The sequence below is a fragment of the Salvelinus sp. IW2-2015 genome, linkage group LG9, assembly GCF_002910315.2.
Source record: "Salvelinus sp. IW2-2015 linkage group LG9, ASM291031v2, whole genome shotgun sequence".
NCBI lineage: Eukaryota > Metazoa > Chordata > Actinopteri > Salmoniformes > Salmonidae > Salvelinus > Salvelinus sp. IW2-2015.
In genome coordinates, this window is record NC_036849.1 from 7,975,377 (window position 1) to 7,991,501 (window position 16,125).

At 41.8% G+C, this 16,125-nt stretch overlaps 1 protein-coding gene across 1 annotated transcript in view; it reads right to left on the reverse strand.

Moving 5' to 3' along the window:
• Positions 1-313: 313 nt before the first annotated feature.
• Positions 314-16,125, reverse strand: part of LOC111968986 (neuronal PAS domain-containing protein 3-like) — a 160,797-nt gene continuing 144,985 nt past the window's right edge. Inside the window, exons 5-6 of the mRNA XM_070445274.1 lie at positions 8,980-9,062; positions 314-376 (exon numbers count right to left, since the gene is read on the reverse strand). Coding sequence (XP_070301375.1) covers positions 314-376; positions 8,980-9,062 — 146 coding nt within the window. The remainder of the gene's footprint in view (positions 377-8,979; positions 9,063-16,125) is intronic.

Sequence of the window (16,125 nt, forward strand, 5' to 3'; positions counted from 1 at the left end):
CTACTCTTTACAACAGCCTTTCTGTAATTAGGAGTCCTTCTGTCTGGCTCTCACTACACTCTGTCTCTCATTCATCTACAAACAACACATGCTGTCGATTCTCTATCATTTAAAGAGACATCAAACACTGCTTCTTTTGATAACTCCCAACAAAGAGCAATTTTGCATATTGAGGATGTTCAACTTCTCTGCATTACGTTTATGCATGTATGCGTGAGAGTGCTACTACCCTCAAGCAATGATTACTTGAAAAAAGTGTATTCTTCACATTCTGTCACAAGAAACAACAGACAACAAGTGAGACAGATCTGTTTCATCCCAGCAGGGATAAGGGTGTAGTGTGATGACTCATTCCGAAGGCAAGGGGAGTCTCGGACTGAACAGAGATCATTGTGGGAGGGGGAGTTCGGGGTCCGGAGGGCGGTGAAGGTCAAGGCCCCCTCCATTTTCAATTATGCAATAACGATTGAAGAGAGAGAGAGAAAGGGAGAAATTGAGTACCAGTCAAAAGTTTGGACACACCTACTCATTCAAGGGTTTTCCTTTATTTTGACTATTTTCTACATTGTAGAATAGTAGTGAAGACATCAAAACTATGAAATAACACATGGAATCATGTAGTAACCAAAAAAGTGTTAAACAAATCAAATTATTTTACATTGTAGATTCTTCAAAGTAGCCACCCTTTGCCTTGATGACAGCTTTGCATACTCTTGGCATTCTCTCAACCAGCTTCATGAGGAATGCTTTACCAACAGTCTTGAAGGAGTTCCCACATATGCTGAGCACTTGTTGGCTGCTTTTCCTTCACTCTGCGGTCCAACTCATCCCAAACCATCTCAATTGGGTTGAGGTCGGGTGATTTTGGAGGCCAGTTTATCTGATGCAGCACCATCACTCTCCTTCTTGGTCAAATAGACCTTACACAACCTGGAGGGGTGTTTTGGGTCATTGTCCTGTTGAAAAACAAATGATAGTCCCACTAAGAGCAAACCGGATGGGATGGCTTATCGCTGCAGAATGTTTTGGTAGCCATGCTGGTTAAATGTGCCTTGAATTCTAAATAAATCACAGACAGTGTCACCAGCAAAGCACCAGCACACCATCACACCTCCTCCTCCATGCTTCACGGTGGGAACCACACATGCAGCGATCATCCGTTCACCTACTCTGCGTCTCACAAAGACACAGCGGTTGGAAACAAAAATCACAATTTTGGACTCATCAGACCAAAGGAAACATTTCCACCGGTCTAATGTCCATTGCTCATGTTTCTTGGCCTAAGCAAGTCTCTTCTTCTTATTGGTGTCCTTTAGTAATGTTTTTTATAAAACAATTCGACCATGCCTGATTCACGCAGTCTCCTCTGAACAGTTGATGTTGAGATTTGTCTGTTACTTGAACTCTGTGAAGCATTTACTTGGGCTGCAATTTCTGAGGCTGGTAACTCTAATGAACTTATCCTCTGCAGCAGAGGTTACTCTGGGTCTTCCTTTCCTCATGAGAGCCAGTTTCATCATAGCGCTTTATGGTTTTTGCTACAGTATTTGAAGAAACTTTAAAAGTTCTTGAATGTCTTAAAGTAATGATGGACTGTCGTTTCTCTTTGCTTATTTGAGCTGTTCTTGTCATAATATGCACTTGGTATTTTACCAAATAGGGCTATCTTCTGTATGCCAACCCTACCTTGTCACAACACAACTGACTGGCTCAAATGCATTAAGAAGGAAAGAAATTCCACAAATTAACTTATAACAAGGCACACCTGTTAATTGAAATGCATTCCAGGTGACTACCTCATGAAGCTGGTTGAGAGAAAACTGTCATCAAGGCAAAGGGTGGCTACTTTGAAGAATCTCAAAATATAAAATATATTTTGATTTGTTTATCACGTTTTTGGTTATACATGGTGAGAGAGACAGACAGACAGACAGACAGACAGACAAGAGAAAGACAAGAGGGAGAAAGAGAGAGAGACACAGAGAGAGAAAGAGATAGAGGCAGAGAGAGAGAGAGAGAGAGAGAGAGAGAGAGAGAGAGAGAGAGAGAGAGAGAGAGAGGAGGAAGAGAGAGGAGAGAGAGCAGAGAGTGAAGAGAAGAGAGACAGAGAAAATGAAAAGAGAGAGGCATCCACCCACCATCCACCCCTTACTCTCTTCCACCCACACCAGACATTTTGCCCTTCAGAGGCAGGCGAGTCCTTTTACAATGCTTTAAAAAAATTCACCAACGTATCATTTATCTCATGCAAAACTATTACGGGCCAGTGATATCAATGTTACTATTTAGTCTGTGTGTTTCATCCCCCCCAGTCTATCTGCCAGAGGACATGTCCCATTGCTGTTAATGACCTATTGCTGCTGTCGCATCCAATCCAGCCCACTGACTGGAGAGATGACAACACACAGTGGGAGACGACAAAACGGTCAACACACTGTCCCTGAGCGCTGTCATTTCCCCCCCTCTCCTCTCCTTCAGCCTCTCCTCTCCCCTCATCGCTCTTCTCCGCTCCTCTCCTCCTCGCTCCTCTCCACTCCTCTATTCTCCCCTCTCCTCTATGGCTGCTGCTGGCCTCTCTCCAGCCAGGGAGGGAGAGACACTGGGAAGAATTCTGCTGAGGAGGAGCCATTACCGGGACCACAATGCCACAGAGATAGAGAGACTATTTTGGACAGTGATTGGCCAGGGCCCCACAGAGACAGACACAGAGTGAGTCTCGCTCACTGTCACCCCCAAACACACAGCATTCCATCTTCCTGCTACAACTACACACACACCTTAACATTGACCTGAACACACACACCTTAACCCAGCCTTCTATAGCTACACACACACCTTCCATCAACAAGCTCAATCTCTGCCCTCCCTGATTAGTACCAGTGGGTCTGTTTTGGCTGCATGACTATGGCGTTTCTGTAGCTCAATACCTTGGTGAATAGTTCCAATATGTTAGCAAAGAGAAACACTACTTTTAAAACGCCACAAAAGTGAAGGCACCCCAAAACCTGTCTTCTCTGTAACGTCTGAGATGGGGGTAGAGGGGAGTAGGGACGGTGGGAAAAAAGCAAAGGGCTTCCTTCCGGCATGAAGATGGGGGCAGCTGCCAACCTCTGCTGATCTCCGCATATGAAATCAGTTCATTGATTATTTGGGTTGACAAAACCTGTTTGTCAACAAATTCAATGTTTTTGGGCCTGAAAACAAAAAGACCATAGAAGGCTTGTTTGAATGCAGCCCCGTTCCCAGGTCAACCGGGCCACTCAGAGTCAAAGGAGCCTGGAGCACAAAGCAGCTATGGTAGCCGGGTAGCTGGGGACCATGACACAATGAGAGGGAACTAGAGATAGCTACTAATGCTGTCCCGTTCCACTCACACACACACACACACACACACACACACACACACACACACACACACACACACACACACCACACACACACACACACACACACACACACACACACACACACACACACACACACACACACACACACACACACACACACACACACACACACACACACACACAACCAACAGAGCCATCACCCTGTCCCATTCTGTTCACACACAGGGCATGATTAATCCCGTGTCACATGACTAGGTCCGGACAGGAGACAGGCACAGTGCCGGGAGACATTTACACTCACTCTGTCAGATTAAACAGCAACCTAACCCAGTGCTTCTAGGGCTCTCACTGTTTCTACTGCTCCCAGGCCTGCCAGCCTGTCACATACGTATAGGGCCCAGGTACACTTCTCTTTAGAAAATCAACCAGACAAAGGGGTCAAGATGAACATATTTTTAATTGTAATCACTGTTATCATATAATCTTCTACTACTATGTAGAATGTGTACATTGACATTTTTGTCATTTAGCAGACACTCTTATCCAGAGCAACATACAGGAGCAATTAGGGTTAAGTGCCTTGCTCAAGGGCACATCCACAGATTTCTCGACTCATGGGATTCGGACCAGTGACTTTTTGTTTACTGGCCCAATGCTCTTAACCGCTAAGCTACGTGATGTCCTGTCTTTGTAAATAAATTCTGAAATAGGGCTGTAAAAAAAAAAGTGTTACACATTCTATACACATTTTATACGTGTTTGAACGGTTTCAACAAAGAAGGAACAATTTGAATTTAGGTTTGGTTTGGAGTTTTCCAAAAATTGTCATAGAATTTTTGGTGAGTTAGGTAAAAAATACAGGGGAGAAATGGTAAAAGGGTCCGCTAGTGCATCTTATTGAGTTTGGCTTTGGATAAGTCCCTTTAGCTATTGGCATTAGGCAGAGACAGAGTCACTCAGAGTAATGAGCACTGGTTAAGCCCTGAGAGGCCAGACAGGCAGGTAGAGTAGAGCAGAGAGAGTAGTGTAGAGACACAGAGGAGCTCATCAAGCTACCCTCTTTATTAAGCACTATCAAACCCACTCTAATCTGTCTAAAATTAGCCGCTGTGCTCAACAAGTAATGACTGCCTTGCATTCATTATTAGTTCATTTTCCCCAAATCAATCACCGGCCGTGCATGCTTTTTTTAAATGTCATCCTAAAACTTTTCACAATCAATTAAGCTGAAGATTAATGGGGACAATTTGCCAGGAACAAGTCCTTCCTTGAAAAGGCCACGCCTCGACAGACTTCCAGCCTGCTATTGATGTTAATTATACATTTCCGCTTTCTTGTCAGACACTTAACCTGTCGCAGGGAAAGTGTTCACTTATAGTGAGAGGGGGCTGCCGTCACGATGCTGTGTCACGATAATGTTAACATCCCCGGTAGAAAAACATTTTAGAAATGTTGTCAGTGGGTGAGTTTCAATTCAATGCAACTTTATTTAAGCCAATTAAAAAAGGCATAGCCAGATTACAAATATCAATATCCTCCATACACAGTATACAAACAACAGACATTATACACATTCGTTTCTGTTTCTGTTATTGAAAATGACTATGAAATCGAGGTTGTTCTCTGTCGTTGATAACCATAAGGGAAACATCCTCGCTTCTCCTCCCTCCTTCTCCTTTCCAACCCACTAAACCTGGGGATCTGAGGTAAATGCAGGAAGATGTCACTTTCAATTCAGCACATGTTTAATAGGGAACAGGCATAGTGCATATGGCTGCCACTGTGTCTCATGGGACTAAAGGGGGCAGCGTTTCTGCTACAACCTCTTTTTATCCGTGTTCACATCATGCATGACAACACAATGTTCACTATGGGACAAGGCTGGGAGGGAGCAACCCACTGGAAGACATTTACGCAACCTGGAGGATTTTCGTCGTTGTTGATATCTTCGATCAATAAACTTGCACGATAGAATGAGCTACTGCATTCTCTGTGTGCCTTTCCAAATAAAATGCATCGAATAACATCAATCAATCAATTACATTTATTTACAAAGCTCTTTTGACATCAGCCAATGTCACAAAGGGCTGTACAGAAACCCGGCCTAAAACCCCAAACAGCAAGCAATGCAGATGTAGAAGCACGGTGGCTAGGAAAAACTCCCTAGAAAGGCCAGAACCTAGGAAGAAACCTAGAGAGGATATTGTGGCAATCCAGGTTAAAATGTAGATTACAAAAATGTAGACTACAGAAAATAAAGATAGCTTGATGATCAACAACCCCCAACATAAAAAGATTATATGGCAGCATGGTTACCAGCTTACACTTTCATATCAGCTGTAGTATCAAATGATGTTTTTGCCTTACTGATTTACAGCAAACCCTTTGGGCTTATGTATAGAGATAAGCAGCACTTTGTAAAATATTAAAAAGACAAGACACAAGCAAAATGCCCTCAGGACTAACGGGGTTAACCATTATCATAGTTTCATAATTCAATATGTAGGGGATAATCAACGAGGGGCTATGTCTATGCGTTCCATGGGAAAGAATGAACGACGTGGAATGCGTGTTCCGCGACGCGTTAGCGGAGTGGAAATGACCTTCCACGGAGCTGAATTATTTTCCAGAGAGCAGATAGAGCACCGAGTTGATCGTCCCTTTTATACCACGCCTACAATTGAACACATTTCCCACTAGAAATGCATTCAACATCCACTGAAGTAGCTAGCAAACAAACATACTTGCCTGTTCAGCTAACCAAACCTTCAGTCCTATGAAAATCGAATTCAACAACCCCAATAATGTTTTCAATTTGACTTTTGCTTTCAAAAGCAGCTCAAACATAGAACATGTAAGAATTAACTATGGCCATTGAATTCTACCGTGCAAATATACTGTGTGTTATAGGGAAATAACGCACGCTCTAGAATGCCCTTCAAGCCAATAAGAAACAAGTATTCAACAATGCCATCGTATAAAATAATTTAACTGTATTGTAATACAAATATATTTCTACATTAGCAAAAATAAGGTATAAATTATATAATAAACTAGAATATGAATCTATAATTACTGAGTATAGCATAAGTATTAAAGGACGGACTTTCAAATGTATGGGTTTCTGTACAGCACTTCGAGATATTAGCTGATGTACGAAGGGCTATATAAAATAAACTTGATTTGATTTGATATAATCTTTATGGATGAAACATTTATGTATGCCTCAAAAGGTTGTATGCATTTTTCCCTCTCAGCTGCACACGTGTGTGGGTTCGCAGCTCCCCTCGGACTGCTGCTCAGAATAATTGTTATTTTATTTAACCTTTATGTACCTAGGCAAGTAAGTTAAGAACAAATTCATATTTACAATGACGGCCTACCAAGAGGCAAAAGGCCTCCTGCAGAGAAGCACAAGACTGTACTTCACTCATCTTTCTAGAGTTTTCCCCTTTAGTTAACACTATCAACGTTTTGCTCTACTGTGGGAATTGTACTTGAATCAACGCAATATTAGCCATTTTCAATGTGACATACTGAAAATAAACAATGCAAGACTTAGTATGCAAAACTAACTTTGCAAGAGATTTTCTTGTAGGTAGAGCGCATTGGAGTAGGAGTCTATTGCATTGACAGGCACGACTCAGGCCCGTACATAGACCCGTGCACCATAACCAATCAGAGCTGCAGTAGGCTTATATGCAAATAGCCATTGCCATATGGATCTGTTCCATTCACTTTGAACTGGACTGTGTTGACAGCATGAGCGGTCACGAGTAGATGTGCTTGTTTTGAGATCGAAGTGAAGCTGCATGTAGCCACCTGTGCACATTTGTTGATATGCTTTACTAGTCATTAGACCAGTTAGAGCTCATTTCTAGTCAACAATGTGTACATTTCTAGCCATCTTTGAAAAGCGATTCAAGTAAAGAGCTTTTTTTATGTCTTAAAGGGGCAGTGTTGTATTTTGAGACAGTCTTGAATAAGCTAAGAAGCATAATTTGTCTGATTCTCTGTAATAACGGTATGGGAATATTAATGAATTTGATTTAGTAAAGTTTCCATGTTAAAATATTAAGGGATACATTTTTCTATTTTTTTTTATGGTAGGCCACGCTGGTAGGTCCTACAATATGAACAAATAGCCACAGTAGCCTACTTGGCCACTGTTAAAACTGTAACTTAAAGTTACACTATGCAGAAATCGCTCCGCCATTTCCTGGTTGCAGTTTCGCTTCAGTTTATGTGACAAAAAATACGCTAGTCCAGTATAGATAATCATTGTACAAGTTAAACTGCCGTGAAATATATTTTGGTACAAAACCGAAAGTAAAAGACACAAAAACAAAACTTAAGAACGGGAACCATAGAAATAGCGTACATAGAACAGATCTACCGCTTCTTAGACTTATTTTTAGGTAGAATGATAGATCTATAACTCACATTTCTATGTGAATTTGGTCGGGTCGACCCAAAAGTTACATATTGCCACTTTAAAGCGGGTACAGCCTCAGTGTTTACAGAAACGTGGGCCGGAAGTTGCACAGAATTTTCACAGCCATCAAGTTTGTGCTCAGCAGATCTGAAATTTGCTCGGTGCACACCAAAAATAGAGGGAACATTGGTTGTATGTTCAAGAATCAAGGCAGAGCATTAATGCAATAATGCTAGAAGGCTTGAACAATGCCGCAGCTTTGGTCCTGTGTGGTAGAGGTTGACACAGTAACAGGATTCCCACGGGTCTTGCAGGGTCCCGTGGGATTCCTGCAGGAACAGGAGTGAAATTCACCTTCTCCCAACAATAACATGCGTTCTTCGGTCTTCAATCACTATTTATAAAAATAGATATAAGACCTGGGCAGGCAACAAACAGTAGCTAGCTAACAGTTCTCTCTCTTGTCTAGTGAAAAATGAGCATGCAACCCAAAACGGGGCCGTTACTATGGAAACTCACAAGCAGCAGAGTGTAGGGAGCAGGAAGCTAACGGATGAAGTTATTTCTGATTTCTGCGCGGGTTTGCATTTTATCGGGACAGGACAGGAAAGTTGTCAGGGTTATAGAACTGTTGCAGGATCGAGACAGTACGTGGGGGGGGAAATTCTGGACAAGACGGGAAAGGAATGAATTAACACTCCCCTGTCAACCTCTACTGTGGGGCTCAGTTGGTAAGAGCATGATGCCAGCAATGCCAAGGTCTTTGCAGGAATCACATACTAGCTATCGTAAGTCGTTTTAGACAAAATCGTTTCCTTAATGTCAATTGCTTTGGTGGTTAAGGTATCACTAGATGTCAGTAATAACCCATGTGAATAGTGTGGGGAGTTGCTTGACAGACAGACAAACAGATACAGTACATAACTAGGGTTGCAAAATTATGGTAACAAAATTATGGTTTTCCAGAAATAGCAGTTGGAATATTTCGGGAATCAGGAGTGAATAAGAAGGATATCTGGGAATCCTCCAACCACAATTTCTGGAAACTCTTGGAATTTGGGGAAGATTACCAGAATTTTGCACCCCTCGTAACTGTACAATAACGTTAATACCAGGCTTGTCAAACAGGGTGGTGGTGCCTGTGGGACAGGACAGGACAGGTGTTCTGTGGTATGGTGCGATCTCATATCATCCTACCTGCAATATGTGGCTCCCGAGGTGTGGCTCGAAGATCTCTGAGGCTACTGCACTGGGAGTCCTCCTTCGCTGTACTCCTATAGCTGTACACACACAACACAACACAACAGACAGAGCCATGGTGAGACAACACACACCACTGGGTGAAACACACAGATCACACACACACACACACACACACACACACACACACACACACACCACACACACACCACACACACACACACACACACACACACACACACACACACACACACACACACACCACCACACACACACCACACACACAACACACACACACACACACTGGGCGGGTATAAGGCTGCTGGGCTTTGTATGCACATACATTACTAGGCAATACATAAACATGTAGCTAGACAGACAGACAGACACAGTACATAAATGCAGTTGCATGTTAACACACACACAACACAAAGGCACACACCAATACCTTACGAACAATACGTTCGCTACGGCAGTGAGAACCAACAGCTGTAATGATAAACAGCTGACATCATTGACATCAAGCGCCCACTATGATAACTCTACAGTAATAAGTGCTGTAGCGATGCTCATCAAAGGGCAGAACTCGTACAGTACAATGCCATTATCGAGTGCAGCTAGCTTGCATATTCAATGATTCGCTGGCTGGTACAAAGGCTTGTTTCTAAATGAGGGATTATATCATGCGATTGATTCTGCTGCATAGCAGACTAACCAGAGACTGTGCCCTTGGGGTATTTTCTCTATACTCCCAACTTAAAAGTAGGGAGAGGCACCATGCTACCCGTTACTGGTAAAAATGGCCTGCGGTAACTTTCAAACTCCCACCAGAGCTCATTATGGTGAATTTTATAACAAATGCTCTGTACTTAATTTTCAGAGTTTAGCCAGGCATTGGGGTAATGTTGCTGAATTAAGTGCAATTAATGATGTAATAAAAGCATTGAATGGCCTTTAAAGACTCTCAAAGAGCAGGAGCAAACAGGGCCTCCTCTGGGAAGAAGCCAGGGGAACGGGTTAGAGTCAGAGGCCAGGCCCCGGGTGGACGGGAGGGGGCACAGACTGCACAATGAGGGGCCTCTGTCCTTCACTGTATTCCCTGTTCCAGGCCAAGCATGGTAAACACACATCCCCCTCCAGTAATGCTGTAAGCAGTTAGCCCTTTCCCCTCCCTGAGGAGCGGGGCCCATGCCAAACAACATGCACTGGATAGACAACACCTGCAGGACCAGTCCTGGACACACACACAAACACACACACACACACACAGTACTCCGCCATTGGTTGGGGAGGATACAAACAAGGCATGAGGCGGAGTCAGGGCAACCCCAAACAAACAGTTCCAGCAGAGAGCCCTGACACATAGAGACAGCAGAGGGAGCTAGAACCCAGTCCACCTCAGATGCACTATGCTGGCCTGTGTGGCCTCACACACACACACACACACACACACACACACACACACACACACACACACACACACACACACACACACACACACACACACACACACACACACACACACACACACACACACACACACACACACACACACACACACACACACACACACGCACACACGCACATCACACACACACTGTGACCCAGCACAGAACCACTACCCAGCACTCAGACACACACCCGGCCATACGTTAGCTCCAACAGGCAGTTCATGTAGAACAGAGCAGAAATATCACAGATCAAAGCACACTTGACCAACTTCAATTATCATCTTTTATATCCTGGCCGACACAGTGGAGGGAATCATTATTTCTCTCCTACAATGGCCCTCATCATCACACAGTCAGACAGGGCTCTTTCCCTGCTAAAAGAGCCCTGGCATGGAAGTAAGTGACAGATTGCTTTATATGCGGAAAATTCCTTGACCTTGGGGATCTTTTGAAAACGGGAAACTATACGTGGTTAATATTTTATAATAAAGAAGTTGAAATGTTAAACTGGCACCACTGGTGAAGGATTGTGGCCACCTTGAAGCACCTCTTCCTGCCAACAGCTCCTTCACAGTTCTTAATAACACACACATTAGCAATTCAGAGCAGCGCCTTGGGTGCAGATGGCCAATCAACTTCCGACTACTGTGTCTGACTGTCCCTGTCTCACTCACACACGCACACACACACACACACACACACGCACGCGCACACACGCACGCACGAACGTACACACACACACTTTGTTAGACACTCAGTCCAGGAGACCAAATATTGTGGAGGCAATCGAATCTAAATTTGGCCCAATCCACACAGTAGACTGATTAATAAAGATATAAAACAGCTGGAGACTGTGATTCTATTACGTTAGGGGCTAACACTAACCCATCATATTTTTCCGATTTATAAATGCAGCTTAACGAGGGTGATTTTGATATTACTTTCCCCCCATTTCAATATCGTTAAGGAGACTCATAAAATGGTAGCGTGACTGTAAAAACATCACTTTGACACCTGTGCTAATGTACTTAAATGTTTTATTTTTATTTTTAAGGGCTGACTAACAAGTATTAAGTATATTAACAATATATTAATGCACTATACACCAGGTAAGAAGAAAATGTCATTATGGAAAACGGCATTCAAATCACACTCAGATAATAAGTAATGCATAGCACAGTATAACCTAACCTTCGCTTGAAAAGTCTCTGCTTCTATCATTTGTTGTAATAAAAACAAACAAAATCTGATAGACTTTGCACTAGCTACATATTTAAATCTGACCAATAACAACTGACATTGCTCCTGAGGTACTGAACATTATTAAACGTTCTCTCTTGTGGATTGGCAAAAACAGTATTAACTCAGAATCCAAATTCTAACTAACTGTGTGTGCATGCAAATCAGGGTGAAAACCCTCCTTAATTTAAACTAATGCAGCTTTATGATGTGAAAATATCAGTTTCCATTTACCACTCTCAATGTTTAATGTCGGCTGTTTAATACAACCATGTCACAAACAGCATTTGGTTTCAAGATTGCAATATACTGCAATTTGATTCTCAGTACAGTGGCAATTTCTAAACCGCAGTGCTATTTGAAAGTCAATTTAACTTTCAGTTTTATAAGTCAACATTATTGCTATTGTTAATTTATTTCTCATTTAATGGAAAATTGGCAACAGGGGCCCCGACTGTCATTTTAAATCTGCAGTAATTTCTTGTGAAGCTTAGTGTTCTTATTCCCTAGTTTCTGGATTAGAGCAGGGCTAAATGGCAGCTCCGGCACCACCAAAGACTCTGGGGCAGGTACTGTTACACAAATTGCCAATTCAATTAACAGAGTGTAAATGCTCAACTGGCAGCTGGCACGGAGGACAGCCATTTTGGTTCTTGTCAGGCCTAATTCATCAGGCTGTCAAAGGCCTCACTATGAGGAGCCTCACTGTGGTGTGGAAACTGTGGACACTGTGTGTAACCACTTCCTTAGTGAACCGTTAACCGCTACAATGGTAAACTTGTATTAATCCAGCACAAAGACAAACACAAACTACACACAATGGGCCCAAAACGGTTATTTTAGTCTCTCTCTCTGTGTTCTCTGTCTTTCTCAACAAACACAACAAAACCACACCCACCACCACAACACCCACACACAGCATACACCACAACACCACACGCACACCAACACACCCACACACAACAACATCAACACCAATCTCTCTCTCTCTCTCTCTCGCCTCCAGTTTGCCATGGCCACCAGTGCGTTTTAATCAGCCAGGATGATCCCATAGTTACGTCTAGACTAACAAAAGGGAGAATTTCCTTCGGTCCGCTAGCTGTGGCTAGTGAATTAGCTCAGTGTCCTCAGAATAACAATGCCATTCTTATACTGTCTCCCACATATCAACTGCCAACAACCTTGGAAACAGCAGTCACTATGGATCCAGTCATATAATCCTGTCTGCTTTATTCACATTCACCTCAATGTGCTGCATGTGATAGTGAGAATAGCATGTTGTGTACCATTTTGTCCTTGATGATGAACCATTTTGTGCTGAAATAGATACACTGAAATCAAGTGTGCATGTCAAAAGCAGTTCTTATTAGATTTCTATATGGCTCTTGTGTCTGTATTATAGTGTGTGCTTAAAGTCTTTTCATATATAACAAATAATATAATACCAATATGATCTATATTTCATTGGAAATCTTATATCAAAAATGGAAATCCAATGTCAATTTGTAAAAAAACGATTAAATTACAGTACATTTACAATGTTTCAAAATTCACACCCAAACCCTTCAGGCATTTCAAACATAAAAACTATTCTGAAATGTATGGTTTTAAGAGTGTTTATTTTTTTATTTAATTTTATTAAAATACCAATTCCTTTATAGATTAAATCAATTCTCCTTCCGTGTCCTTCAGTCTACATACTCCCCAAATGTTTTCACAGTGGAAACTGAAAGTCCATTAAATAATTTACTGACCACGGCTAATGAAAGCTCTTCTGATCACATGTCGTAGTATTCACCCACAGACCGTCTGGATACTTAATAAGTCATCCTGATGAAGACGGAGGCTGAAACATTTGTTTTAATTAGTTTCCTTTCTAACATCTTTCACGAGTTTTAAGTTTTCATGATGGTCTGTTTAATAATCCATGTTCATCTTTCTGCTCATTTATGTCATCAAACTTTAACGGCGGTGATTCTAACACTAATGACCAGTCTCAGAGTAAGCCTGAGAAAGAAGAAGTCTTTCATTTCAGTGTCTGTCTGTCTGCTGCTTGAAAAGCACAGGTGTTAACAATACACGTACTATACACTGGCATTTTATATTTGTTTCAATTGATTGATTTATTTTGATTCAATAATCAGGATTACAGAAAATAATATCTCTATTGACCTTTTCTAAAATAGTTCCACCTCTTCAAAATGTTTTTTTCTCCCACATTTGAATCTTAGGTTATTGTAAAACTGACTGACTGATAGTAACACAGTTGTTGTGGCCATTTCTAGCCTCCTTACACTTTCTAGTCCTGTTATCTGTGTGCATCGGCTGTACAGTGAACCTGGAGTGGGCTGAGTGGATATCTCCAGCTCTGTCTTTCTCTCTCTTTAGTACAGATCCCAGATTACACCTTGAGTGTCGGCTCAGTGAGGAATAATTGTCTATGGAAAGTCTCTTGTAGTGGCCCTGAAGTCCCTGTTCAAGTGATTTTGTATTTCATCATTGTGCCATTCCCCTCCTCATCACCAGAAACAACTGTCAGATCCACTGATAAGAGGGCTGTATGAGAGCATGGCAGAGCACTCTGGGTGACAAGTATTGTCCAGTTACGATTCATATCAAAACTGCACAGAGAGGAGCAGCAGGAGGAGAATAGCAGAATAAATTAGAGCTATTCAGAGAGGCGAGTACATGTAACAATACTGTCTCCCGCTGCAGTTTGAACATGAGGTCCCAGCACACAGACACTGATGTGACAATGAAAAATAAAAGTGTTTGGAAGGGTTCCCCAATAGGCCAAATTCGGCCTGAGGGTGATTTTTATTTGGCCTCCAAGTTTTCTGAGCAAAACAAAACCCAAAAGTTTCTTAAAAAAAATAAAAATGTTTACATAATTTTCCGTCGTTGGACACAAAGAACTGTAAAATCATTAGGAACTCAGCTCAAAGTGATTTAAATTCAATAAATCTGTTACCAAATATTCCCACGCATAAATACAGAAGCATATGTGAACATATACCAATGTAATCCAGGAGTGAAATGATTCTGTTTTTTGTCAAATACTATATCTGTTTGGTATTCTTTCGATCAATTTGCAGTGTACAGATTATTTATAACTTTTTCCCGGCTCCCCAACCAGGCCCTTGACTGGGGGTAATTGGAGACCCCTGGTGTATGGCATTGAGGGGAAGCTTTCTCAAACCAGCATTTGTGTGCATTTTTTTTAATGTACTTTCAAGGTGTGCCATACTGTACACTCTGTTTATATAATGCATTCAAAATACAAATGACTGACAGGCTTTAGCCAAGACCCTCTGTCTTTAATTTCACTTCAATCAAATCTATCAAATAATAGTACATTTGCGCAATGAAAACCTGGTGCCGCCAACAAGCTTGTCTTTTATCTAAACACATTCAGTCATCTTGAGCATCCCAAAGATGCCAAACACAGCTATCGATATTTTTCTCCGCGGAGAGGAGAGGCGGGCTGGCTGGCAGGGAGAGGAGAAGACGACAGCGTTATTGGCATTGAGCAACACGGGAGAGGTCAAGTTCAAGGGGCATTTTTCAACCAATCAATACGCTAGGATGAGCAAAATAAAATTTGAATTTGGAAATGCATTCATTATGGCTAACTGCATTAAAGGAAGAGAGAGACAGAGTGCCCGGACTGCCCTACACAGTTATGAAGGCTTACGCAACCAAACAAACAATCCATTACTGAAATGCATTGTCGCATTTCTGTTAATAAACTCGTTGCAGGCTCAGACTGGGGGCTGCAAGGCAAGCACACTCCAATGTGAAGAGCAGAGCTCACCTTAGCAAAGCTCACAAATACCAACAACCTTTCATTCATGATGGAGGACAGTAAGATCTGCGTAAGACCTGCAGCCATTATGACAGTTAGCTAACCCTGGCTTAGCTTAGTTTAGCAGGACTTTGCTTTAGATACAGTGAGAAAATGTTGCTACATCTTTCATTGCTATTATCAGAACAACATGTAATGTGTGTATATGTTACGGATTTACGCCGTAAATGCTCGCAACACCATTCGAAAACGCTTAAAAAGATTAGCTACAGTAGTAATGAAATGAATTCAATTTGATGGTATCCAAACCGTTAAATATGCTTATAGTGTTGAATAATTCAGGTGTTATCAATACGCCAATCATCCTTAACAGAAAAAGTCCAGATCATGAACGACTGGGTCTAATAGAAAATATGGTATGTGATGAATGTGGCTCTATGGGCTCGTTCGAGTCTGCTTCTCAAATGTTACCCTGTTCCCTATACAGCGCTGAGAAAAACTGTTTGCCCCCTTTCTGATTTTCTCTGGTTTTGCATATTTTTGACACTGAATGTTATCAGATCTTCAACCAAAACGTAATATTAGACAAAGGGAACCTGAGTAAACAAATAACAAACATGTATATTTATTTCATTTATTTAATAAACA